Below are 26,039 nucleotides of genomic sequence, written 5' to 3'. Positions count from 1 at the left end.
TTGGCAACTGTTGTTTAAAAGGAAGCAACTGCTGTGTGAGAACGGGCTGTTGATTCTGTGATGTTTCTGTAAATAAAGGCCCTTTGTATCAAATATAATGCATGACTGCAGCTCTACAAAAAAGGTAATTACCTGTTATGGTAAAACTAATATGAACACACAGAGTGGCTTTATACAGAGTCAGACATTTGGTCTCTCAAGGCCAGGCCTTTCTTCTGTAACTGGCAGTGGCTATCTAGGGCCACAGCTCGAGGTCTTTTATATCACCTACTGTCAAGTCCTTTTAATTGGAGATTAAATTAGGGACTTTCTACATGCATATCCCTGAGATACAGCCTCTATGAAAAATAAGATCCAGAGGTGTTAGTTGTGTTAGTCTGTAGCTGCAAAAAAGTCCAGTAGCACCTTTACGATTAACCAACTTTACTGAGGCGTAAGCTTTTGAAAACCACAGCTCTCTTCGTCAGATGAGATGCATCTGACGAAAAGAGCTGTGGTTCTCGAAAACTTATGCCTCAATAAAGTTGGTTAATCGTAAAGGTGCTACTGGACTTTTTACGTCTGTATAAAAAATAAAAAGCAGAGTGACTTTCTATAAGTGGATTCTAGATCACCTCAAGCCTGAATTTTCCCTAGAAGCTGAAATGACAAAACTGCGGCTATTGTATTTTGGTTGCATCGTGAGAAGACAGACTCAGTGGAAAAGGCAATAATGCAAGGAAAAGTGGACTGCAGTAGGAACAGAGGAAGACCCAAACTCGATAAAAGCCAAAGCCTCCAGTTTGCAAGATCTGAGGAAAGCTGTCAATGGCAGGACCTTTTGGAGGTCTTTCATTCATAAGGTTGTCAGAGGAGACTTGAAGGCTCATAACACACACACACACAAGATCAAATCAAGCCTGAATTCAACCTAAAAGCTCAAATGACAACTGAGGCTATCATACGTTGGTCACATCATGAGGACACAAGACTCATTGGAAAAGACAATAAAGCTAGGAAAAGTGGAAGACAGTAGAAAAAGAGGACAACCCACGACGAGATGGCTGACTCCATAAAAGAAACCACATCCTCCAGTTTGTAAGATCTGAGCAAGTCTGTTAACAATAGGATGTTTTGGAAGTCTTTCATTCATAGGGTCACCATAGGTTGGAGGTGACTTGACAGCACATAACACACACACACACACACACACACACAAAATAGTGATGTTCACATGGAGAACATCAAAACAAGCATGATTGCGCTTATTTACTACAGCAGAATGTTAGGCTGTTGCAAAACAAAAACCATGGTCTGTCTTCTAGATGGAAGGAATCCCAGAAAGCTCCACCAGCCGGTAATACAATGAGAAATAATGACTTAAAGACTCTTCAATAAATGGTGAAACAATGGAGAGTCACGTGGCCCTTTTAACAAATGTGTAAAGTTTTGTGAACTAGAGTCCACCTCATCAGATGCATCAAGTACTTTGATCCATTCAGTTGGCAGAGATACGTATCACACAAAACTACAATGCAAGGTACAGGAGAGGAGAGCTATTACGAAGAAGGGCCAGAAAGACTTGTTTCCCAGGGCAATATGTATTATAATAATTTTAGGGCACAAAAGGAAACAAGATCCACTGAAAACAGTAAATGATCCCACTCAGAGTTGGTTTGGATCCCAACTCTCGGTGTAACATACTCAATCGCTTCATTTTAGCCAAAAAGGATTTTTTTTTTTTAAAAAAAAAAGCAAATTAGGGTGAATTTGTAAGGAGAGACAGTAATGGAGCTCTGTTCTTATTGTGTCAGAGTCTGATAGTATCAGATCTGCAAGTAAGTTCCAACTCAGCAGTTTAGGGACAAAAAAGCAATGCTGGCCAATGAGTTCCTGGAGGGCCAAGTAATAGGGTGAGAGGCCGAGGTCTTCCTCTCATGTTAATAACATCATAATAACATTTGATTTCTATACTGCCCTTCAGGACAACTTAATGTCCACTCAGAGCGGTTTACAAAGTATGTCATTACTATCCCCACAACAACAGTCACCCTGTGAGGTGGGTGGGGCTGAGAGAGTTCTGAGAGAGCTGTGACCGACCCAAGGTCACCCAGCTGGCTTTAAGCAGAGGAGAGGGGAATCAAACCTGGCTCTCCAGATTAGAGTCCTGCCGCTCTTAACCACTACACCAAACTAGCTCCCGGCAATAGTATTTAATGCTTTGCTGCTTCTAAAAAATGGAGCTTCTTGCTAGGCTCTTCCTTTGAAAGTCTTATGTCGAAACAGTAAAACTTTTAAAGTCTGTATTCTCTGAGATTGATTGCAGGGGCTAGCCCCCAGGTTTTTTTTGTCTCTGCTGGGTGGGCCACTGTTGCAGGCGAGCATTGCTTCAGTTTGGGAGGCTCCATGTAAGCAAAGACGGGCCTTAATCCCACCCCACCTTCTGAGAGAGTATTCTTCCAGGAGAGGCTGTCGATGCTGATATACAACAGCCAGCATGGTAAAGTGGTCAGAGAGTTAGGCTAATGTTCGAAAGACCCAGGTTTGAATCCCCACGTTGTCATTAAGGTGGCCAGGCCCAGGTTGAGGAATTCCTGGAGATTTGGGGGTGGAGCCTGGAAAAGGTGGAGTTTGGAGAGGGGAGGAGCCTCAGTGGAGTGTAATACCATAAAGTTCACCCTTCAAAGCAACCATTTTCTTAACCAATCTAGACAGGTACCCTGGAGTAGAAAAGAGCAAGAGTCCAGTAGCACCTATAAGACTAACATGTTATCTGAAGAAGTGAGCTGACTCACGAAAGCCTCCCACAAATTGTGTTAGTCTTACAGGTGCTACTGGACTCTTGCTCTTTTCTACTGCTACAGAAAAACACGGCTACCCATCTTGATTTTCTCTAGGGGAACTGATCTGTGTTGCCTGGAGATCAATTGTAATTCCGGGAGATCTCCAGCTACCACCTGGAGGCCGGCAACCCTAGTTGCCATGGATGCTTAAGGGGTATCCTTGGGCCAGTCACTGTCTCTCAGCTGAACCCACCTCACAGGGTTGTTGCTGTGGGGATAAAAAGGAGAGGCAGTTGTAAGCTGCTTTGGGCTCCCACTAGGAAGAAATGCAGGGTATAAATAACAAATGGTAGTGGTGGAAAGAGCCGTCAAGTTATAGCTTACTTGGCAACCCCTGCTGGGGTTTTCAAGACAAAGGGACTAACAGAGGTGATATGCCATTGCAACCTGGTCTTCTTGGGAGGTCTCCCATCTAATTACTAACCAAGGCCAACCCTGCTTAGCTTCCAAGAGCTGACGAGATTCGGCTTGCCTGGGCTATCCAGGTCAGAAGCATAACTTTCTCGAGATTTTTTGGCTGTAAGCTGTCGGTGACACCCAGCAGTATTCTGTCATTTTGCCTGCTAGGACTGTCAAGTATGAGTCCGAGGTACCTGTCTAGACTGGTTAATCTGCCTCTTCATTTTGACAGGGGGGTACTGTAGTTTTAGGAATGTCTGTAACTCCTTCAGGCCTTTAACCCTCTTTGAAGGCTTGGTGCAGATGTCATTGTAACCACAGAGCTTGGCTGTAAACCATGGGCCTCTAATATGGTGCCTATGGGCATCATGGTGCCCGCTGACATCTTTCCTGCTGCCAAGTGTTTTTAGATAGTGGGCAGGACCAGGTGGGGCTTTTGCTCAGCAAGTCTTCTGACTGGCCACTGGCAATTTGATTGGCTGTGTAGATTTCTAAGAAACTATTGCTTTGGCTGGAGCTGCCACCACATCACAACGATCTTCACTGTGTGACTGAAGGTAAGCTGCGGCAGCCATTTTGTAGCTGGCCCCGCTTCCTCTGGCAGCCATTTTGTGGCTGGCTCTGCTTCCTCTGGCAGCCATTTTGTGGCTAAGCCCACCATGCTATATCAGAACTCCAAAGGTACCCGCAGGCTCAAAAAGGTTGGGGACAATGGATTGTGTGGTATTTGGGTAGCTAGAAGCATAGAGGGAAATGCAGCACTCAGCAGGCTTCTGGTAGAAAGTGATGTTTGTATGGTTATTATATTGTTAAGCAGAAACTGGATCTGGTATACGGATAGGTCGAAGCTCACTTTGGTGATGGGGTGGAAGTTCAAGTCCTCGTGGAATTTCTCCAGGGTCTTCTTATTCTGAGTCCAGAGGATAAAAGTATCATCAGTGAATCTCAAATAAGGGAGAGGCACTTGGGACAGGTACAGAGGAAGCATAATTCCAAGTTTGCCATTAATACATTGGCATACTAGCATCCCCAACTTTGAGATAGTTGTGGACATTCCCAATAAGTTTATTTCCTCTTAGTGTGGATCCGTGGTAGCCAGAATAGTACCTTTACGAAGCTCACCATCAGACAGAACTTTCCTCAGGAAATTTGAAGAATTCTGCAAATAACTAGGAGTGCTGAATGCACGGAGCTGTAGGACAGAGTTCATGGAGCCAGACACTCCACCAGTGAAGATACCAATTCCTGAGACAATGTGATGTCCACGTTGTGGACCTTGGCCAGCAAACAGAAGACTCCTGTTTGATCCATGTACTTGTGGTGTATCCAAGGTGTGTCCCTGTGTTCTGGGAGGAAGTTTCTCCTACATGTTGTGAAATTCCTTATCATATCGCTCAGCGGGGTCTGAAAATAACAGTCCTGCAGAAGTCGGGATTAGAGTGCTGCCCTCTTGGGTTACTGTTTTTAATTGGAATTGTCAAGCTACAAAAAGAACACTGTGATAAAGGTCACTAAATACAAGAAGTTGTGACTATTAGCTCTATGACTGTTCAGATATCGGCATGATTTATAAGTATTCATTCCTCTTCTGAAGACTCCGAAACGAGTAATAACCCAGAAGCTCGTCAAGAAAGGAGGAAGATTAAAGGAAAGGATTTTAGAATACTTGTTGTGTTTGGACTTAACATGATGTGCTCAAGTTTTAATTGACTGTACTTGAGCTATATTTACCTGCATATAACACTACGTAACAATGAGGCTGGGATTTGTACATGTATGTTGGCTGGATTGTACGTATTGTACGCTGGATTATTTATTTATAAAAATACGCACATAATAATTGATAAGAACATACTTTTTGTATTGTAACTTCTTGCAATTACCGACCTCTATCACAGTGTTCTTTTTGTAGCGGACTGTTTATACACTGATTCCTCTTGACTGTTTTGCTTTAATTAGAATCGTTCATGACAACCACTGCACCTCCTTCGCCAGTCTCTCTCACGATGGTGTCAGCGTTGTTCCCGAGGATGTAGATGAGCTTGCCCTCTGCACAGTTGAGATTATGAAGCAAGTGATGTCATAGGTCTGCAATTTCAGCTGCAGCACAACAACAAAAACAACCAATTCAAAAGACCCGTTTGGAGTTTTGACTATCCACTGGATCCTATGGTTGCATCTAGACGTGGCTGGATACTGCATTATTGCCGTTCTATATTAATTACTTGCAACTGGATTTTCCTGTGTTGACAAAATCATCCAGTTGTCAATAATTATTATAGCACAATTACGGCACAACATGCAAGCACCCTATGAGCAGATGCTTGCTGTGTGTTAACGCACTGTTCAGTGATGTGGTTGAAGCATTTCTTGTGCAGAAAAGGATGGAAATAAATCTCCAGGTCTCTGTAGAATTGGTGTCGTTTATGTGGATCTGGTGGGAGCAGAAAGAGTCGCCAAGACAAGTTAGTCTCTTCTGCCTGGCTCAGCTGGTGACTGAACCAGTTGAAAATATTGCTGAGGGAGTTGAGTGTACCTGTCCCGTGACCCCTTGTGGCATGCAGGAGTTTTGGGATCTTGGCGTCCTCCTTGTTCAGTAGAGAAGGAACGTGGCTGCCACTGGCAGCTTGCCTCGTACCTGAAATGTCTTGCAAAGTGCAATTTTTGCAAATGGACAATTTTCAAAAACATCCATGGCTGAGCGTTAACCCCTGTTGCTGTCACCAAGAAAAATCAGAAACCGATTAATTATTTCAACATATACCCAAACCTGGAGGGGAATTACAACCGAGACATGGTTGGGATTCTCCAGGCTAGTGGCTTTGGAGCCCCCGATGTGGTATTAAGTAAGTAAGTAAGTAAGTAAGTAAGTAAGTAAGTAAGTAAGTAAGTAAGTAAGTAAGTAAGTAAGTAAGTAAGTAAGTAAGTAAGAGGTGGGGGAGAAACCACGTAGAAATAAGGGGAAATGTCATTTAGCTTCTTAAGGCTTCTGATTTCCACCATACAAATTCAAGAAACTTAGAAACTCAGAATCAACCATTTCTGGTGCATGGTAAGATCATTTCATTTACTTTCCCATCCCCATATCAAGCATACTGTGGACAGAAGAATGTGAAGAGCAGTCACAGAAATCAGAGTTCACCCTTTCACAGCCCCCACATCACCACGTTCACCGATGCATCCCTTAGAAACAGCACAGGAGTTAGGTGAGACAACACAACCATCGCCAAGGAAAACTGGTGACCCAATTACAACGGTCCCCAAAATACAGAGTATCAAGAAAGCCAGTGTCTCAGACAGTCAACACCACTCATAAGGCTGCCGGGTGCCAAGGAAGAGACGCCCCCCTCCAAATCTCTATGCATACTATGAAATGGAGGGGTAAAGCCATCCGTTCTGCCCCCAAAGCACATGCTAATGAAGGAAGGATTGGATCTCGAGCCGAGGATTTCATATCAAATGATGTGTATGGGGGGGGGGGATACGTAAATTACCATCTGTGATGTTGCCTGCCTGCCTCCCCCTCCAAAACAGAAGCTAAATATAGGAACATCACATTAAAAAAATAATAATGAAGGAAAGCAAAAAATAAAGGATACCAGCTGCTGGTGCTCAGGTGGAATATAAAAAGCAGGTGGAAAAAAAGGAGAAATAATGTAAGAATTGGCACTAGTTAACATTCCCAAAGCCTCTCTGACTCAACATCAATCACCCTTGGGATGGAAATTGTGTTGCTTTTAATGGTGATAAACTAAAAGCAAGCATCGATGCTGAGAGCAGTTTTGACTATTGAAATTTCATTTCTCTGTCAAGCAACTGGGCTGGCTACAATTTTGACCCGACTGTTAAAGACCCACAAATAAGCCAAATGTTTTGAATCAAATCAGGATAACTGCAAAACACAGCCACGTCGCGGTTTGTAACCCTCGTTCCATAGTTCTCAGCAGTGGATGGTGACCCTGGGGCGGCATCTATTTCTAGACTGCAAGGATGCCAGCGCTTTTTCATCAATTCTCAGAGACTAGAAGTCACTGAAAAAGCAGTCGCTTTTATTCCTAAGGGCCAAGGGCTTCGATCCCACGAGGACACCCCCATCCTGTTAAGCATGTGAAAGGTACAAAGGACACAAACTTCTGGTGAATTTTGGTTTACTTACCGGCTGCTTGCCAGTTTTGGACATCCATCTGTCCCTTTTCAAAAGCATTCCTAATGTTCCCATTTTACAGATGGGACATTGAGGCGAAGAGGTAATGGTTTTGGTTTGCCGGGGAGGAGGGACACACAGCATGTGTTTGGACTGAGTTTGGACTGAGGTTAATGTCCAGAGTTTGGACTGAGGTTAATGTCCAGAGCTAGTCATTCAGTAACACTGTGACCTACCTATAGCTTCCATGACAAACAAAACCTCATTGCTACTTTAATAAGAATATAGAAACTGAGAGCGGGGATTTCTCTGGATTAATTAACACGGAAGAGGCTGCTGTGATATAATCTACAAGCCTGCACAGGGTTTCATTTCCTATACAGCGTGCATGTGTCCCTGCACAGCGTGGGCTAGCATTACACCAATCCTTACGCCCCTTAGATACACTTAAACATGTTGGGTATGCTAAGATACAGCATATGTCAGATATACTTATGCATATACATTAGGATACACTTTATGTGCATTAGGATGTGCTCAGATATATATGTCTAAACATATATCATGTGTATCTCTAACATATGTGTGTGTGTATAAACATAGATACCTATATGTGTATACATAAATACACATGTGCATCTCTAACATGTGTGTACATATGCACGCATATACATATATACACCCATCCTTATGCCCTTTAGATACACTTAAACATTTTGGGTATGCTTAGATATGTATGCATATATCAGATACACTTATGCACATTAGGATACACATTATGCACACATACATGCACAAACATACACATGTACATACACACATTGGAGATATGCATAGTATAGGCTTAAACACACACCTAAATATACTTATGCGCGCACACACGTTAAACGGCGCACGATGTCTCTCCGTGCATCTTGTTTCAGGTGGGGAGCCCTGTCGGTCTGAAGAGCAACATCCGAGTCGGAGGGAGCTTAGAGGGCTCTGGGCAGCTTCTCCCCTGCAAACCTGGCGGGTCTGGAAGGTGCCGCCGGACTCGGATCTCGCTCTGGCCGCGCGCCGGCAGTCACGCACACCCCGCGCAGAAGCGCCCGCTCTCTTCCGCGAGCCCTCCGCACGCCCTCGGGGACGGGCTGCCCGGCTCCCGCCGCTGCCCAGGAGGGCGTGCCCGGCCTCCCCCCCTGCAAAGCTCCCCCCCCCAGTCCCCTCCCCGCCTCCCGGCTCTGCACCGCCGGAGCTTCGCCCGCCCGCCTCTCACCTTGCGCTGCCCGCTTCGCCCGGCGGCTGCTCCCGCTGCTGGAGCGCCGGCCTGCCGCGGCGGCGCGGAGATCCGCCCACCCGCCGAGGGGAGGGAAGGAGCGGGCGAGCGAGCGAGCGAGGCGGCGGTCGCCGCGAAGCTCAGCTCCGGCGGGGGAAGGACGCGAAAGGCGGCGGCCGGAGGTGACCCTGCGGCGCCCGGACGCGGCGCCTCCCGGAGCCGGAGTGGCGCGGCGGCCGCTGCTCGGGGCCAGAGTCGCTCCGGCGGCGCGGGGGCGCGGCATCGCGCGCTGCATGCGGACGCTCCGTGCATGCATCGCGCGCGTGTTCGCGCGCCTTTGCAAGGTTTTTCCAGGCACGTAAAACGGGGCAGTTTGCACACCAGTGTGAGACCAGAAGCCCCTCTCGGTACTGAAGGCCACTGGGTGAGCTGGAGCCCCGGAACATGCGCAAGTTCAGAACAACGGAACCCCCCGGGGCTGAATAGAGAGTCGAGATTCTTACCTCACTACAGGCCCTGAGCTGGATAGCCCAGGTGAGCCTGGTCAGGTCAGATCTCAGGGTCGGCCTTGGCCAGTAATGGGATGGGAGACCTCCAACGAAGACCAGGGTTGCAGAGGCAGGCAATGGCAAACCACCTCCGTTAGTCTCTTGCCATGAAAACCCCACCAGGGGTCGCCATAAGTCAGGTATGACTTGGGGGCACTCTCCACCATCTCACTACAGATGCCACTTTCTGCTCCAATCAAGCTGTGTTGTACTGTTGGACCTTTGCATCCTCCCTCCCCCTGACTGGGATATAAAGCCTCAGGTATCTCCACTCCTCCTTGTATCTGAAGAAGGGAGCTCTGACTCTCAAAAGCTCATACTGAAAATCTGGTTGTTCTCTAAAGCGCCACTGGACTCAAATCCTGCTGTTCCACTGCAGACCAGCACGGCTACCTACCTACCTGAAACTTCCACCTAGGCAACCTACCTCAAAGGGTTGTTGCTAGGCTGTGGGGGAGGAACCATGCACACGGCACTGAACTCCTTGGGGAAAGTGTGCAATTAAAACGTGAACCAAAAAGCAGGTCCCTCTCCCGTTTTGCACAAATCCATGTTCCCGTGTTTTCTCGCCACTGGCTGGTTGGCGGCTGAATGAATCACTTGCTAAGTCACAAATGTGCATGTGTGAACCAGCCTGGTGCCGCTAAACACGAGGATTTGGCAGGGTGCCTGTATCTACAGAGGGTCTCAGGATACTCCCAGTAACATGCAAAACAGACGTCAAATAGCCAGTGTGTGGAGTGGTTAGAGGGTCAGACTAGAACTGGGCAGGCATGAGTTCAAATGTCCATTCAGACACAAAGCTGAGATCACCATGGTCTACTCACTCTCCACCTCATTGACCTCACAGTAATAAAATATTTTTTAAAAATGTATTACATACTAGGCCCCCTTTTATTGGTGTGCTCCAGGAAAAGCCAAATCTCACTGCAATGATGCCAGGATTGACTAGAAGAGGAAATCTGGTTCCCCCCTATACAAATCACCTTTCCAGCAGTTGCGCATGGGGGATTGAGCCCTCTGGAATCAAGCACCACCACTAGGAAAGCCGTGGCCCTCATTTCCCCACTAAGTTCAGCGCCTTACGGTAGAGTCATTTGGAAGGTGGAGGAAATTGCCACCAAGTCACAGCCCACTGATGGCGACCTCATATTTTTCAAGGCAAGAGATGTTTGGAGGTGGTTTTCCATTGCCTGTCTCTCTCTAGTTGGTCGCCCATCAAAGTAATAACCATTGCCCACCTTGCTTAGCTTCTGAGGTCTGCTGAGAGTGGGATAGCCTGGGACATCCAGGTCAGGGCACGCATTCAGCTACAAGGCCTCAGTGGTGATGTAATTACAGGACGAAGGGCACAACTGGTGTTGCAACACACCATACCTGTCCCCGCAGTCTTACTCAGAGGGAGATCAACAGGATGCAAATGGCGACCCGAAGCAAAATCCCAAAACAAAAGCCACCTTTTATTGGAAACAACCAAAAATGACACACACTGTGCAGGCTTTTGAGTTCGACAGAGCTTTTCTGCTGGTTGGGTGTTCTTAAAAAAATGACTCACCCCATGTTCTTAATTTTTATTTACTTAATTTATACCTCACTTTTTTCCTCAGTGGGGACCCAAAATGGCTGACACTACTCTCCTCCGTTTTATCCTCACAACAACCATGTGAAGTAGGTTAGGCTGAGTGTGTGTAACTGGCCCAAGCTTCTATGGCAGAGTGGAGATTTGAACCCAAATCTTCCAGATCCCAGTGTTCCATTCTTAACCACAGCATGCTGGCTCTGAAGGCCATGTCTTGCAAACATCCTATGTGAAATGCTGAACAGGTATCCATACCAGGCATGTAATTCACACACCTGCTCAATGTTTGAGAGCCAGTTTGGTGTGATGATTAAGAACGGCAGGACTCTAGAGAACCGGGTTTGATTCCCCACTCCTCCACTTGAGGCCAGCTGGGTGACCTTGGGTCAGGCACAGATTCTCGGAGCTCTCTCAGCCCCACTCACCTCATAGGGTGATTGTTGTGAGGATAACAATAACCAGTGCTTTTTTTCTGGGGGTATGCAGGGGTACGCATACCCCTAAACATTTTGTGAATCTAACGGGAGAAAGTAAACATTTTAAAATGTTGGAATTCCCGCGAAACCAACTCCAAATGTATTATGGATATTTATGTGATTTGTTAAGTTTTATGTAGCGTGTGTTGGCAACAAAGATGTTTAGTTATATTTAAACTCACTAGGAGCGCTGTTCGTCTTACAAAAAATGGAATGTCTTTGAGCATCGAACACGCCACCGAGATCGCTGGCATAATCGGTGATCGTTAGGGTGCAGACAAATACAAACAAGTCTTCTCTAAGCCACTTGGAGCTCTGGTAGTTGGAATCTAGCATGGTGATTGGTCAGTCTTGTTGCTACCTCCAATGGCGGCGATCAATTTGTGTATTTGTGTACGTTTTGCGCAAAGAGTTTGTCTATACCAAAACTCTTTGGTTGTGTGCATGTGTCACTATAGAGGGGCTTGGTTGGCAATATTGATACCCATCGGGAAGATGTTAGTGAACACAACCTCATGCCAATCTGGAAATTATTGTGAGCTGTGTAATATGAGGTAATGCACGTTCTTGGTAATTTTGTCCATTGACTGCATTTATTTTTTCTGATTTGAACTATAAAATGGTGATTTTCTTGAGTCAAACAGAGTACCCCTAAACATTTTTTCAGAAAAAAGCACTGACAATAACCCAGTTCGTAAACCGCTCTAAGGGGTGTTAAGTTGTCCTGAAGGGTGGTGTATAGATTGAATGTGATTATTGTTAATGTCTCTCTAGAATGACATGCATGCAAAACGCACACGCGCCAGATGTCTTGTGCCTCTCTCACAGCCATGCATACACTTCCCGAGGAGAAGCACTTGGTTCCAGAGTTTAAGAGCTACTGCATTATAATTTTGTGCTCGCAATCAGTCAAGTAATTTTGAGTTTTAGTGGAAGTTGATGAGTGGAGAGATTCTAATTTGCCTGAATGATGAATAAACCAGCATAATTCAGGAAGATTCCCCACTTACGACTTATGCCTCCTGAAGCCCATACTTTTCTCAGTTCAAATTTGGAGATGCACTTTATCCTTACAAATCTTTTTTTGGGGGGGGGGTATATTTTTCAAAGAACCATCGCCCTTGCCAAAGAACCCGACTCCTGTCTCTCTGCGTGAATCACAGGCTGGAGTGCCTCTTCTCGTCGGAGGAACGCCGAGCGCAGTGGTTCTGGCAGAGACGCATCAAGCAAGCAGCCTCCGATCTGGCAATTTAATTCTGTTGTAATTCTGTATCCAGAATGACTGGATTATTCCAGCACAGAGAAGATGAAGAATTTCCCGTTCCCAGCTAGCAGAGGATGATTAGGAGACCAGGCCAATAAATAAAAGGGCAGAGCAATAAATCAGGCGGGCACACAACGAGCAGCCTCCTCAGTCCTTTGGCATCACAGCTGCCTGCAATTCATTGCTTCTGGCACACCAACAGTTCTTCTGGGGCACACTGTACCCTGTGATAAGGCATCCAAATGGCCGGGCCCCTTGCAGTGAAGACCTTCCCAGCCCATTCCTCACCCCTGAATACAAAGTTAAAAAAAAAATTCTAAGACATTGTTTGACACCATAAGCGATGAAGCTTTTTGTACTCCTAACAATCAAATAATTGCTCCATAAATTTTCCCTCTTCCCAGCAGCTCACTATATATAGCATGAAGCGAGCCCGTCGCCTACACAAGAGCTCCACCCCTGTCAAAGCAATGCTAGAAACTTTGATACTGGTCCATTGTTATAGAATTTGATATGCTTATTTCCTTGCCAAGCGCTTGCAACCAATCCTTCCTCTCTATCGGCAGTGCCCTCCTAGGACACATCTGCATGTGGAAACATCACACATACACCGAAGCATGTAACGGGGGTCAGTGTGGGGTAGCAGTCAGCACATCAGACTATGCTACAATAAAGTTGGTTAGTCTTAAAGGTGCTACTGGACTCTTTGATTTTGCTACTAAAGACTAACACAGCTAACACCTCTGCACATCAGATTAGAATCTGGAAGGCTTGGGTTCCAATCCCCCCTCTATGACGTTTGATGGGCCCCTCACAGCTTCACCAACTCTTAGCCTAGGTATGATCCAGAACCAGCACTGGAAGGAAAAAACAATTTTTGTCTAAATTATACTTTTATGCTTCTTTATCAGCAGCTTGAGTCCCCGGTGGGAAGAAAATTGGGATAGAAATGAACAAAATATTCAAAGAGCTTCCCTTCTCCAGTCTTGAAGTTTTAGCAGACCTCTAGCTGATCCTTAATATATGTTTGTATAGATCAAGATGGGTAGCTGTGTTAGTCTGTTTGTAGCAGTAGAAAAGAGCAGAAGTCCAGTATCGCCTATAAGACTAACAAAACTTGTGGTAGGAGATGAGCTTTCAATAATAATAACAACATTCAATTTATATACCACCCTTCAGGTCAACTTAACACCCACTCAGAGCAGCTTACAAAGTATGTTATTATTATCCCCACAACAAACACCCTGTGAGGTGGGTGGGGCTGAGAGAGCTCTGGAAGAGCTGTGACTGACCCAAGGTCACCCAGCTGGCCTCAAGTGGAGGAGTGGGGAATCAAACCCGGTTCTCTGGACTGGAGTCCCACGCTCTTAACCACTACACCAAACTGGCTTTTGTGAGCCACAGCTTCAGCTACACAGTTTCGGGTATCTGAAGAAGTGAGCTGTGACTCATGAAAGCTCCTACCCTACCACAAATTTTGTTAGCCTTATAGGTGCTCTTTTCTGCTGCTACATATTTGCATTCTACTTATCTATACAATATCTAACCTTGGGGGGGGGGTATGCTACTCTGATCTTCTTAGATGAAAGAGCAGAGCAGCCTGTAAGCAACTTTCCAAGATTCCAGGAGGTGCTTCAAAGTGCTGAATGGAACACCGGACATTCCCTTGTAGCCAACAGGGTTTCTTGCTAACTCCAAGACTCGACCTGGATTTAGGTGTGCACTGGATTTTAAAAATCAGGAATGCAGAAGGTGAAAAAGTTTTTTGGAGGAGAGGTTTTTACCCATTAATAACAAACACCTGCCCTACAATCAATGCCTTAAGCAGTTCCTTGTTTCCTTAAACACCCTCCAGGCTCGCCATCAGAGCTGCTAAAGGGGCATCCCCCCCCACCCCGGGCAGGGTTGGAAAATCTATCATAAACCAGATGGTGGATGGTTGTAGATAGCAACAGCTGCGCTTATATACCGCCCTTCTAGACAGATTAGTACCTCACTCAGAGTGGTGAAAAAGTTAGTGTTGTTATTATCCCCACAATAGCTACTGAGTTCATGGCAGTAGTGGGATTCGAACCAGTAGAGTGCTGATTCGCAGCCAAAGCACTTAACCACTGTGCTACAGATGGAATTTGGATTATTGCTGCTTGGGGGAGTGGGGGATGCACCTGTCACCCCTGATTTCTTTTAACTATAAATTTTCCTATTCTAAAAAGAAATGGAAAAAAATCACAAGTTATTCTCAAGTGCGGGAAATCACTGCTCCATGTGGGGCAGTGCATCCTGCCAGTCCCATCCGGGCTACAGTCCCTGGGCAGATAAACTCTTATGTCCAGTTGTATACCAAACCTCAGTTGATCATTTCAGGCCTCTGATTTGTCTCCCAAATCTAAACCGAGGAGACGAGAGGGACACAGACTCAGCTCAGGTATTTTGCTGCGCTGCAGATGCAAACGGCCACGATGGTGTGTTTCCCCCCCTCCCCTTGTCAATAAGCTGGGCGCTCTGCCACATTAGTTCTGGAACATCATAAAAAAATAAGTTCCTCTTCATTAATCACAATGAATACATTAAACACCAGAGAGCTCTTCAAGGATGTAGCAGTTTATTTGTGTTAATTACAAGTCTGGCAGCGGTTACATTTTCACATTAAAAAAAAAATAGTGGTATGTTTTGGGGCCGGGTTTGGATGGGAAGAGATGCAGGCAGCGGCCCTGATTAAAAACAGACTTTTGCACCTTTGTTTGATCGAAAAGGCGAAGTTTAAAAAACACTGTAGAAAAATTAAAAATTTGTTAAAAGACAACCAGAGGACATCTTCTTTTCCTCCGGTTGCCGGAGTGGGAGAGCCAGTCTCCTCAGAATGAGAGTCGAAGGCATCTACTGATGTAATAATTTTTTTAAATAATCAGGATTGCATTCTAATTTGGTGCAAAGAGCAAAGATGACTGCTGGTTTGGGGATCGGGAACAATTCCACCCAGCACTGGAAAGTTTACTAAAAGATGCTCAGAGGCAAATGTTCTACTCCATCTCGTTCATTTTCTCCATTAAACCAGGGCAACCTGATCACTAGCAAAGCAGACATAAGACAGAAACTCCCTAAGTTAGCTCCCCATATTCCTAGCTAGGTGCAGTAGGGCCATTTGGGAAAAGCAAGGCGAATTCTTGAGGAAACCAGGTGCCCTTTGGAAAGGATGCTCCTGTGGCCAGACCCTTCTGCACAGATGCCTGTAGTTGCTACAGTCCAGTTGAGATTAGCATGAGCTTCAGGCATCCCCCCAGTTGGCAGGTGCAGCTGAGAAGGACTGAAACTGAGCTTCTCCTCAAAGCCCACAACAAGAACAACTTTGGAAAGCAAGTACGGAAGTCAGACAGCGCTAAGACTTGAGGGCACATTGAGCTTCCCTAGTGAAAACTATATTGAAAAGCAACAAACCGTGCCGGGCATTCAGAATCTTGTCTGTCTGTGGCCCCGGCTGGCTGACAACAAGATTATTGCAAGATTAACGTTGGTATTTGGCTGTAGTGTGCACTGGCTACAAGCCAGGTACCATGTCTCTTGGGAAAGCAAGATGCTCGTTAAAAAGAAATACGGATTTTTAACATTGCAAAAAAAGGGATGGGAGGGTTGAAAATCAAGTTTTTTAAAAAGACAGTGTTACCAAATACCGGTTGCCATGTGGGCGATCCAGTCCCTCACACAGCAACAGTCTTTGTGCACCTGTGTTCAGAAGTTGTGCGCACAGGGTTTGAGACTGCCGCTCAAGTGAGAAGCGCATGGGTTTCATCCAGTTCTGCCCCTATGTTACAGGGTGCCATTTCTAGAGGCAACTGTGCTCATTTCCTTGCCGCACTGAAACCAATTACACACATGCAAGCAACACCCAACAACTTGTGACCCATCAAGATGGAAGTAGCACCACCAACTGTGCGTCATGGCCCTCACTGATGTGCAGGCAAAAGCCAGAAGATTTCCAAGATCCCTGATGGGCTAGATCCCATATGGTCTATCAGCTTGCTAGGAATGTAACATATTTGCTGTTTCTTGATTAACGATCCCCTAAAAGATTTAATAGGTACGAAATTCAAAACAGCCTTTATCAGAGTCAATGAGGTGTCTACTGAGTGCTGTAAGTCATCTTTTGAGCCATTTTTTTAAAAAAAAGTAATCGCTATTTAAAAGAATGTTGTACAGATTTTCATCTATAGGGAGTGAAAAAGTAGATCACCCATTAAGACTGCAGCATTGCAGATTTAAAAAAAAAATACAGGAGGATACTTTTCCAAAAGGCTTGTTAGTTTCCACTGAGGTCAGATCTTTCCGTAATGATTATCTTGCTCATGTCTTGTCGAACTGACGTTACTAGAAAGAAAAAGGGAGGAAAGTGGTGTTAGTAGTCCACAAGGCCAGGGGCCACGTTGGAAGTGAATGAAAATAAATAAATAAATAGCCAATCACAACCAAAACAATAGCACTGTGTAGGCACAATGTACGAGTTCAAAATGAAGAAGAAAAAAACAACCACCATGCATATTTCTCCAGGCCTGCAGCCAGGAGAAAAGGCGTGTCGCACATTACCTTACAATATCCCTCAACATAAAGCCTGGAGGTTTGTATTGATTGGATATGTCCATGTTTTTATCAACATCCATAACTTACACTGCAGGGGCGGGGGTGCTACTATTCTATACAGATTGTTCCTAAAATATTCACAGAATCACAGAGTTGGAAGGGGCCATACAGACCATCTAGTCCAACCCCCTGCCCAGTGCAGGATGAGCCTAAAGCATCCCTGACAAATATTCATCCAGCCTCTTCTTGAAAACTGCCAGTGAAGGGGAGCTCACCACCTCCTTAGGCAGCTGATTCCACTTTTGAACTACTCTGACCGTGAAAAAGTTCTTCCTAATATCCAGCCGGTACCTTTGTGCATGTAATTTAAGTCCATTGTTTCGGGTCCTACGCTCTGCTGCCAACTGGAACAGCTCCTTGCCCTCCTCCAAATGACAGCCTTTCAAATATTTAAAGAGAGCAATCATGTCCCCCCTCAACCTCCTCTTCTCCAAACTAAACATTCCCAAGGCCCTCAGACTTTACTCGTGGGGCTCAGTCTCCAATCCCTTGATCATCCTCGTTGTTCTCTTCTGCACCCTCTCGATTTTGTCCACACCTTTTTTGAAGTGAGGCCTCCAGAACTGCACACAGTACTCCAGGTGTGGCCTGACCAAGGCAGTATAGAGGGGGATATGACCTGTGATTTCGATGCAATGGCCCTTTTGATGCAACCCAAGACTGAGTTTGCCTTATTTGCCACCACATCACACTGACTGCTCATATTTAGTTTACTGTTCACTCTTACCTCAAGATCCCTTTCACATATACTACTGCCCAGAAGTGTATCCCCCATCCAGTATTTGTGCTTCCCATTTTTGTGGCCCAGATGTAATACTGTGCCCTTGTCTTTGTTGAATTGCATCCTATTCACAGCTGCCCACTTCTCCAGAGTATTCAGGTCTTGTTGAATTTTAACTCTATCGTCTTGGGTGTTTGCTACTCCTCCCAATTTGGTATCATCAGCAAATTTAATGAGCAGCCCTTCCACTTCTTCATCCAGATCATTGATAAAAATACTGAAAAGTACCGGGCCCAAAACCGAGCCCTGTGGCACCCCACTGGATGCCTCCCTCCAATCTGATGAAACGCCATTGTCCACCACTCTTTGGGTGTGGTCCTCTAACCCATTTTTCAAAACAATTACCCCTCTCTTTAGAGCCCTTTTCATAATCGTCCTGAAAGGCCTAAGAAATAATCACTGTTTTACTGGGAAGAGGTGAGGCATGTATTTTCAGCTTCGTGTACACTGTGGCTGATAACATACACATTGCCCTGTTTAGACAAAATGGTGATTGTATTGGGAGAATCACTGGTTGTGCATTCTCGCCATTTGGGTGATCCAACCTAATGACTGACAACGTTTCAGACTATCCTGCTTGCTACGCTAAGGCCTCATCATCGGCTGTGGTTAAGGGTCAATCACCTTGATTTTGTCTTGGACACATTTGTGCTCTGAACAGAAATGAAACTCATCGCCCCCTTTGTACTTCTTGGCCATTTGGCCCCAGTGTTGACATTTTTCCTTCCCCTTCTGTACCCCTGGCACCTCTCTGTATTCTCTGGTATCTCCAGTTAAAAGGAATTCAAGTAGCAGATGTCAAGGAAAACTGTTCTCCATCTAAGAACCTGAAAGCCATTGCCAATAAAAGATTGCGATTTTGTGCTTAGATGGACCAATGAGCTGACTTGGTCCAAGAAAAATACAGTTAATATGTTAAAAGTATACATATATATATGTACACCAAGTTTAAGACACCACTTCATGTCTCTTACGAAGTAGGCTGTGGCTCACAAAACCTTACACCATAATAGATGGGCTAGTCTCTAAAGGTGCCACAAAGACATCTGTTATTGTTGTTGGCATGGCAACAGACTAACATGGCTTCCATTTTGCGTTGGCTACTATTCATAATCAGAATTATTACCTGGCATCAACTGTGCGCTAAATGCTTTACAAAACGTGGTCAGGGACTCGTGAGGGGTTTTATGATTGACATTAATATAGAGTCTATTCAAGAATGTTCTGGAAGGGAAGGACACATTTGGGTGAGAAGAACCTCATTGCGGGCCCTGCCCTATGGAGCTTCCTCATCCGTAAACACACGTGTTCCTGAAGCATCCTGGGAGGGAGCCATTTAGAAAGTACTGCTCCCAGTTGCCACAGGAATATGTGAATCAGTTCAGTCAGGATGAGAAAGGAAGGAGGGAGGAAAAGTGACAGAACAGGAGAGATGAAACGACCATGCTGTCAGGGTTCGATGAGGTGCCATTCTCCATAAGGGCACCCTTGCCTATTTAAGCGCAACAATCGCTCAAAGAGCCTCAGCGTACTCACTCGGGATCATCAGTCCGTCTTAGAACAGGCCGTTCACCTCTCCAGTCACAGGGTCCAGATCAATGTCATAGAAGCATGGCCTAGTAGGGAGTCCAGGCATTGTGCTCATCTGCAAGAAAAGGCAAGGGGCATTGAGGCCGATGTCAGAATTAGAATCCAAAAACAGCAGCCAAGAATGTATGAACAGCAGTGGCAAGCCAGATTCTGGACTACTCACACCTCCAGCCAGGGAACTCACAATTGTGATAGGGAAAATTTTTACCGTTTCCTTTAGCCAATTGTAGATTTTCCCATTCTTGCTACAAGTCTGAGGGCCAAACTACAAGTGACGGATGACACAGGTTGGACACTTGTCAGCTTCCCTCAAGTTTTGGCGGGAAATGTAGGCAGCTTGGCGGAATGTTGGACAAGTGACAGTTGAAAAGTCCATTGGACAACAGTCGGGGAGCCAAGCTGCAAGACTAGGATGCCTACATTTCCCATCAAAACTTGAGGGAAATTGACAAGTGTCCAACCTGTGCCTTTTGTCACTTGTAGTTCCACTCTGAGAAAGCAACTCAAGGCATTTAAAACTCGGAAGTAAAAGGTTTATTTAGAGATAAATGATGCAGTCGAATTTGGTAACTGAATGCATACGGGAGAGTGTCAGCAGAATATATTTATACTTTTCAGTCAACATGTAACAAATTGTTTACAGTACAGATGATCTCATACAGTTCTATAAACAAGTCAAATCAGAAGTACATGATCTTCAGAGATAGCTGGAATGACAGATGATAGTTTACATTTAGGAATGAGAAAAGTCAAGCTGGCACCCGCAAACCCATAGTAAAACTGAGGAAGCAGGCATCTAAGGCCAGAGGCAGAGGATGTGTATGTAACTCTTTGGCCCTTTCAGAATAAGATAGATTAGCAATCATTTTTGAGGAGATACAAACAGTAACAGTGGCTCTGGTAGTTATCATGACATTCTTGGAACTCACCCTCTCAAGTAAAGATGGGCACAAACCAAAATACAAACCCAAAATCGTGACAAGCCAGGCCGGTTTGCGGTTTGCAAACCAGTGGTTCGTCAGACCCCATTTCTGACAAACTGCTACGAACTTTAGGCTGGTTTGTTTGGTTCTTTTTTGGTTCGTCACTGCAGACAGCTTGGTGCCGATCAATCAGTTTCCTAGGCAACAGGGGATGGACTTCCTGCAGACCTTCTGCTGACCTGGAACAGACCTTCTGCTGGCCCAGAAGTGACGATTTTCTGACCTGGATGTGATGTTTTCACGAACCAAACAAACCGGTTCACAAACTGGGGGCAGGTTCATGAAAGTTCGTGGTTCGTGACATTTGACGAACCATGAAACACATGGTTCTTTTTCCCCCGGTTTGTGCTCATCTCTACTCTCAAGGCTGAGAGTGGAAGAAACACATGTAGCTTTGTGCCAATAGGGTATTTCCAGAAATTCCCTAACTAATGGCTGGACCTTGGCCTCCCTTTCTCCACAGGAAAAAGCCTAAAGTTGCTATTCCTCCCTATCTAGCAGACTGTCAGAAGTCATTTGCTCTAGCATCCCACAAAAACAGAAGTGCTGTGCACTTTGGCCCCATCCATCTGACAGGGAACTAAAAGCTATTGATGAGGTAAATGTCTCTTCCAAGCTAGGCCCACCAGAAAGGGGACCGACTGGCCAAAGCACTGAAAGCTCTCTCACCTTCCAGCACACAGTAGCCGAATTACCAGCTCTTCCCAGAGTTAATGGAAATGACACTGAATGGTTTGAGGGTTCTTCGTGAAAAGTGTTCCATCTGTTCTATCTTTGTCCCAAGGGAGCTCAGGGTGGCTTAATGCAGGTTTGCCCCTCTTCATCTGAACTTCAACAACAATCCTCTGAGATAGGTGAGACTGAGAGAGAATGAATAACTAGCCCAAGGACACCCAGTGATCTTTGTGGTGCTTTGAACCCAGGTCACCATAGTCCTACTCTAACCACTGCACTACACTCCTAGGGCAGGGTCATTGCTTCAGTTTCCCATGGGTAAAGGCTCGAGTGACACTGAAATAAAGAGCTGTAGCGCTCAGAGTGCCAAAAGTGCACCTTAGGGCTGAGGGCATTGTCTAACGGTACTTAACACATCAGTGAAGCAGAAACTCAGTTGATCAGAATATGGATGGGAGATTTCCTCGGAAACCCTACGGTTTGAGTCCAGTGGCACCTTAGAGACCAACAAAACTTTCAGGGTATAAGTTATTGAGAGTCAAAGCTCTGTTTGTCAGACACGAAAGCTACAGACTAAAATCCTGCTGTTCCACTGCAGAGCAACACAGCTACCTACCTGAAACTACCTTGGAAACCATATATAAGCTGCCTTGTGACACAATCACTCCCTGTGAGGCACTCTGTTCTGATTCCCATTTTAAATCAGACAAATTACTTCTTTGCAGCAGGCTAACAAAAGTTTAAGCTGGTCTAGCATTAGATTCTTGCATTTCAAAGATCTTTTGGCTTAACATCCCGGCTGCTCAACCATATCAGGACTCCAAGTGTCACAAGCAAGACAGAAACGCAAAATGAAAACCATTATTTTTGCAATAAAGTCATAAAATATTTCTGAAGCTACAATATTTTTTTTATGCTGTAGTTTTTGCCTAATCAGCCTTATTAGTTCTGCAGGTGCATCCCACTTGAAATAGGGACGGTTTGGATGCGACAATTTCAACTGCCAAGGCCTCACTGACACTGTACAATCACGAAGCGGCATTTCAGATTCCCCCCTCCACAAAAAAACAAGCCACAAAGCAAATATGTTACAGTCTGAAAACGGCTCCCATTTGCCCCAGAACATTTTGGGAATGAATTTTAAACAGTGCTCGTTTTATTGCTGCATTGAAAATCTACCGGAGTCTTCAGGTTTTCCAACTGCAAACAGAAAATTGGCAAGTACGCTGTTTCTGAGACAATCGAGAATCCTGGGGGACCCAATACATTTCTTAGTGTATGTGAGCGTTCAAGCTGAGCACCTATTTGCTGACTGTACAGATGTGCCATGAGAAGTGTGCGATGTCTAGAATGCCATTGAGAGGGTCTCCACAGCTGCCTTTGTTGCTGGGGATTTCAGCTTCGGTTCTGGACAGCACCCTTGAAGGGCGGCTTGCACGACACCTTAGAATGGCAATGCCTGAAGGTATCCGTGGTGTGTGTTAACAGAAGCTGCTACAAAGCACCTACAGGCTGGACTGTTCAGCCACCAATTTAACCCTTGACTCAAAAACATAAGACGGTATTCATGAGGGAGAAAACATGCGTGGGAACTATTGTCTTTAGTTTCTTAGAGAGTGCTGTTGTACCATAGTTCGGGTACAGATGGGCCTGTTTCCTTCCTGTGACTGTAAGAAACAGTGTTTTTCATTTCACGTTCAAGATGCTCAGCTGGCTACAAACAAAGCCTGATTGGGTGGATGAAGCCCAGACAAATGGCCACGGAGGAAGCTCTCCCACAAAGCTCCTCCACCGTTGACCTCAACCTCAAAATAATTTTTTACAGGATCTGTGTGCAAGAGGTGACTGAAGAGCATTCACTCGCATCTGCTCGTCTGCAGCCAGAGGGGATACAGGCCAGATGTCAGTCTAACATCATCCTTGCAAGAAATGGGTGTTTGCTTCATCCATGCATTACCTTTTTTTTTTTTTTTAGAAATATATGCTAGATCTTAAGTGCACCAGAGTGAGCACAGGGTACAGTCTGATTCACTGCAGGCTTTTATACTTTCACAAAGAGAGAGGGGTCATTTTCTATATCTCTGTCCCAGTAGCCTCTGGAAATTGCTTTCTGTTCCCAGGCCACCATCTCGTCTAATTAAGTCCTAGATTATGCTACAAACTGCAGTGTTTGGGCTCTTCCAGTATGTCCTGAATATGTATCTCTCCCCTCCTTTATTCCTGAATTACTCAACATAAGGATTTCTGGGGGATGTGAAAACTGGCCCCCTTTATGACAATTTGGAAGAAAGATTAGGATCATTGCTTCGTTTTGATTAAAACAAAAAACAACCCATGATGTATCCGTTGGAAGTCTCAGATCCAAGCTGCAACAGGACAGAAAAACTGGTTTCCAAATTTACCGTGCGTGTGTGTACTAGAGGACCATCACTGAACACTTTACCCTGCCGTATCCTGAGCCATTCCACTGGTCTATCAAGATCAGTATATTCTACTGATCCAGGGTCTCTGGCAGAGGCTTTCACATCAACTGCTACCAGTTCTTTTTAACTGGAAATGCTGGGGATTGAACCTGGGATGTTCTGCACAACAATCAGATATTCTACAGTCTCTTCCGATCAACGCTCGATGTTAATGAGTCTGTGCAGGCAGTAAATGTTCCCACAAGGTGGGGAAGGATCACAAATCACAGCCGTTTGGAAATTCCCCTGGAGGGGGCCACAGTAGGGTCACAATCTTATATTGCATAAGCTTACAAGAAGCACTTCTTTAACAAGCCCCAGTTCCAAACGAAACGGATCAGCTCAAACCTACAGGCTCTGCATCATCTTAAAAGAGCTCTGCAGTAACAATAGGGCTTCCAGTGTGCTGAGCGAGTGGGTTGTAAAAATGTCAAGTTTTAAAGGGGGGTGGGGAGAATCATGATTCCTTTAATGGCTGAGTGACTGATATGCGCTCGTTATGCCACTTCGTGGGCTTGCGACTTGAAAAAGGAACTATGACAACAGGAGACCGTATTTCACGTTCAGTCCTGGCCCTCGTTGGAGGTAAACCTGTGCGCCTAATCACAGCTATGGCTGTACGAATAAAGGCTGGTTCCCCCTGCAGCCTACAGCTAAACAGGAACATGTGCCTGTCGCAGCGACTCCTGCTCATATACCGACAGCACAGATGCCCGTCTGGTGCAACCTCCCTTGGTGTAACAACCACAAGGGTGGGTCTGCCTGAACTTGACTTGCCCCATTGTTTGCAAAAAGCAACTTAAAAAATAATCAAAGGAGATCAAAGTGCTCTACAGGTGACGTTGCCTACATACAAGCTCCACTGATCAAATAGCTGGAAAAATCTCACTCCGAAGAACAGTGAGGTGAGCGCACAATGTTACATTTGGGCAGGTTCACTGAGGTCAGCATTGTCTATTCTGATCAAAGCCTCCAGCAGAGGACATGGTTTTAATTGCTGTTTTTATATTTATGTTTATCTTTGGCTTTAATGGTTTTTAAGATGTGACTTTATTCTATCAATATATCTAATTTTCAACATGGCCAAATTTGTGCGCACTTAACACTGGAGACTGGAGCCATGAACAGGCAAGACAGCTCTTTCTATGAAACTAAGAAATGTCCCAGGTTGGCAGAAAAATCTGAAATCTAAACAATATACTGGGGAGTTAACTACTCCCCCCCATAACAGAAGCAGCACCTATAGCTTTAAGGAATAAATGCCATGCATGGCTGTTGCTAGGCAACCATATTCAATACTAAAGAGTATTGCCAGTCTTCTGGCCTTGGTTTCTGTCACGAAAAGTCAGGGGCAGAGGGGTCAGGGCATTTCCAGGGCAATTTCAGCTACCGATGGAGGGTTTATCAGGACCAGATTCAGCAGCAACCAATGGGCAACTTTTTACCACACGACTCATGTGACTCGTCCATGCCCAGCTGCTCACTACTCTTCAACAGCAGCCACCCCACAAAAGCCAGAGTAGTGTAGTAGTTACAGTTTCATACCAGAATTTAGGAGACCCAGATTCAAATCCTCATTCTGCCACAAAGACTTGCCGAGTGATTTTGTTACACACACTCAGTCTAACCTACCTCACAGGGTTGTTGTGAAGATAAAATGGAAGAGAGGGATGTAAACTGCTGTAGGTACCCAGTGTGGAGAAAGCAGAGTATCAATGTAGCAAAATAAATAATAAATATAACTGAAGATTGAGAGCAGATAAAAGGTAGGTTGGTCGGTGGGTAGGAAGCAGAGAAAGAAGCACGGAGAGGATATAGTGGCTTCCAGAAGAAGGGAAAGAGGAAGCAGTGAGGGGATGGTATACAGGGGAAAGTGTGGTTACCCCGTCTCCCCCCACAAGCCTTTGCATGTTCCCCACTGCACAACTGGGGCCCGCTCACCGAGTACCACGCAAATTGGCCAGAATTTTCTTGGGGAGTGGCTGCCACTCATACGTTTTTAATCGGTTAGCCACCTTGGAGGCCCTTATGAGGGCAGAAAAGCAGGGTATACATTTTGTAAATTAACTTCATTTTAAGTGGAGATGCTGGGAACTGAACACGAGACTGCCTGCATACAAAGTGTGTGGTCTGCCACTGAGCCGTGGACCCACTGCGGCATGCAAGAGGCATCCAGGTTCCAGTATGCTTGAAATCATACTTTGACAGTCGCACTGTCAAATACTGACTGTAGACATAATCTGGAACCCTTCCCACTACTATGGAGTTACCTTGCATTTGTTATCCTCCAAGAACTATGGGTTGAATAGAGGATTTGCTTCTCTTCCATCTTGCCCTTACAACAACCCCGGAAGGTAGGTTAGGCTGCAGGGGATTGGCCTAAGTTAACTCAGTGAGTTTCCTGTCTCAGTGGGGACTTGATCCTGGGC

General features: G+C 45.4%; 2 protein-coding genes across 4 annotated transcripts in view; both read right to left on the bottom strand.

Annotated features, from left to right (window-relative positions):
- The window catches only part of AKAP5 (A-kinase anchoring protein 5), a 31,010-nt gene extending 22,292 nt beyond the window's left edge, over positions 1 to 8,718 (bottom strand). Inside the window, exon 1 of one of the 3 annotated variants that reach the window (XM_054971666.1) lies at positions 8,621 to 8,718. The gene's annotated coding sequence lies outside the window, so the exon portion shown is untranslated. Of the gene's footprint in view, positions 1 to 7,377; positions 7,482 to 8,221; positions 8,438 to 8,620 lie in introns of those variants that run through there. The other 2 variants (XM_054971667.1, XM_054971668.1) reach the window with 2 other exon arrangements.
- Positions 8,719 to 15,070: 6,352 nt separating this feature from the next.
- MTHFD1 (methylenetetrahydrofolate dehydrogenase, cyclohydrolase and formyltetrahydrofolate synthetase 1) overlaps positions 15,071 to 26,039 on the bottom strand; it is a 93,749-nt gene continuing 82,780 nt past the window's right edge. The window contains exons 27-28 of the mRNA XM_054969853.1: positions 19,437 to 19,545; positions 15,071 to 16,849 (exon numbers count right to left, since the gene is read on the bottom strand). Of these exons, the coding sequence (XP_054825828.1) occupies positions 19,456 to 19,545 (90 nt within the window). The 3' untranslated portion in view covers positions 15,071 to 16,849; positions 19,437 to 19,455. The remainder of the gene's footprint in view (positions 16,850 to 19,436; positions 19,546 to 26,039) is intronic.

The sequence above is a fragment of the Eublepharis macularius genome, chromosome 2 (assembly GCF_028583425.1).
Source record: "Eublepharis macularius isolate TG4126 chromosome 2, MPM_Emac_v1.0, whole genome shotgun sequence".
NCBI lineage: Eukaryota > Metazoa > Chordata > Lepidosauria > Squamata > Eublepharidae > Eublepharis > Eublepharis macularius.
The sequence above is the reverse complement of the archived record's forward strand: the minus strand, read 5'-3'. Positions and strand labels throughout refer to the sequence as shown.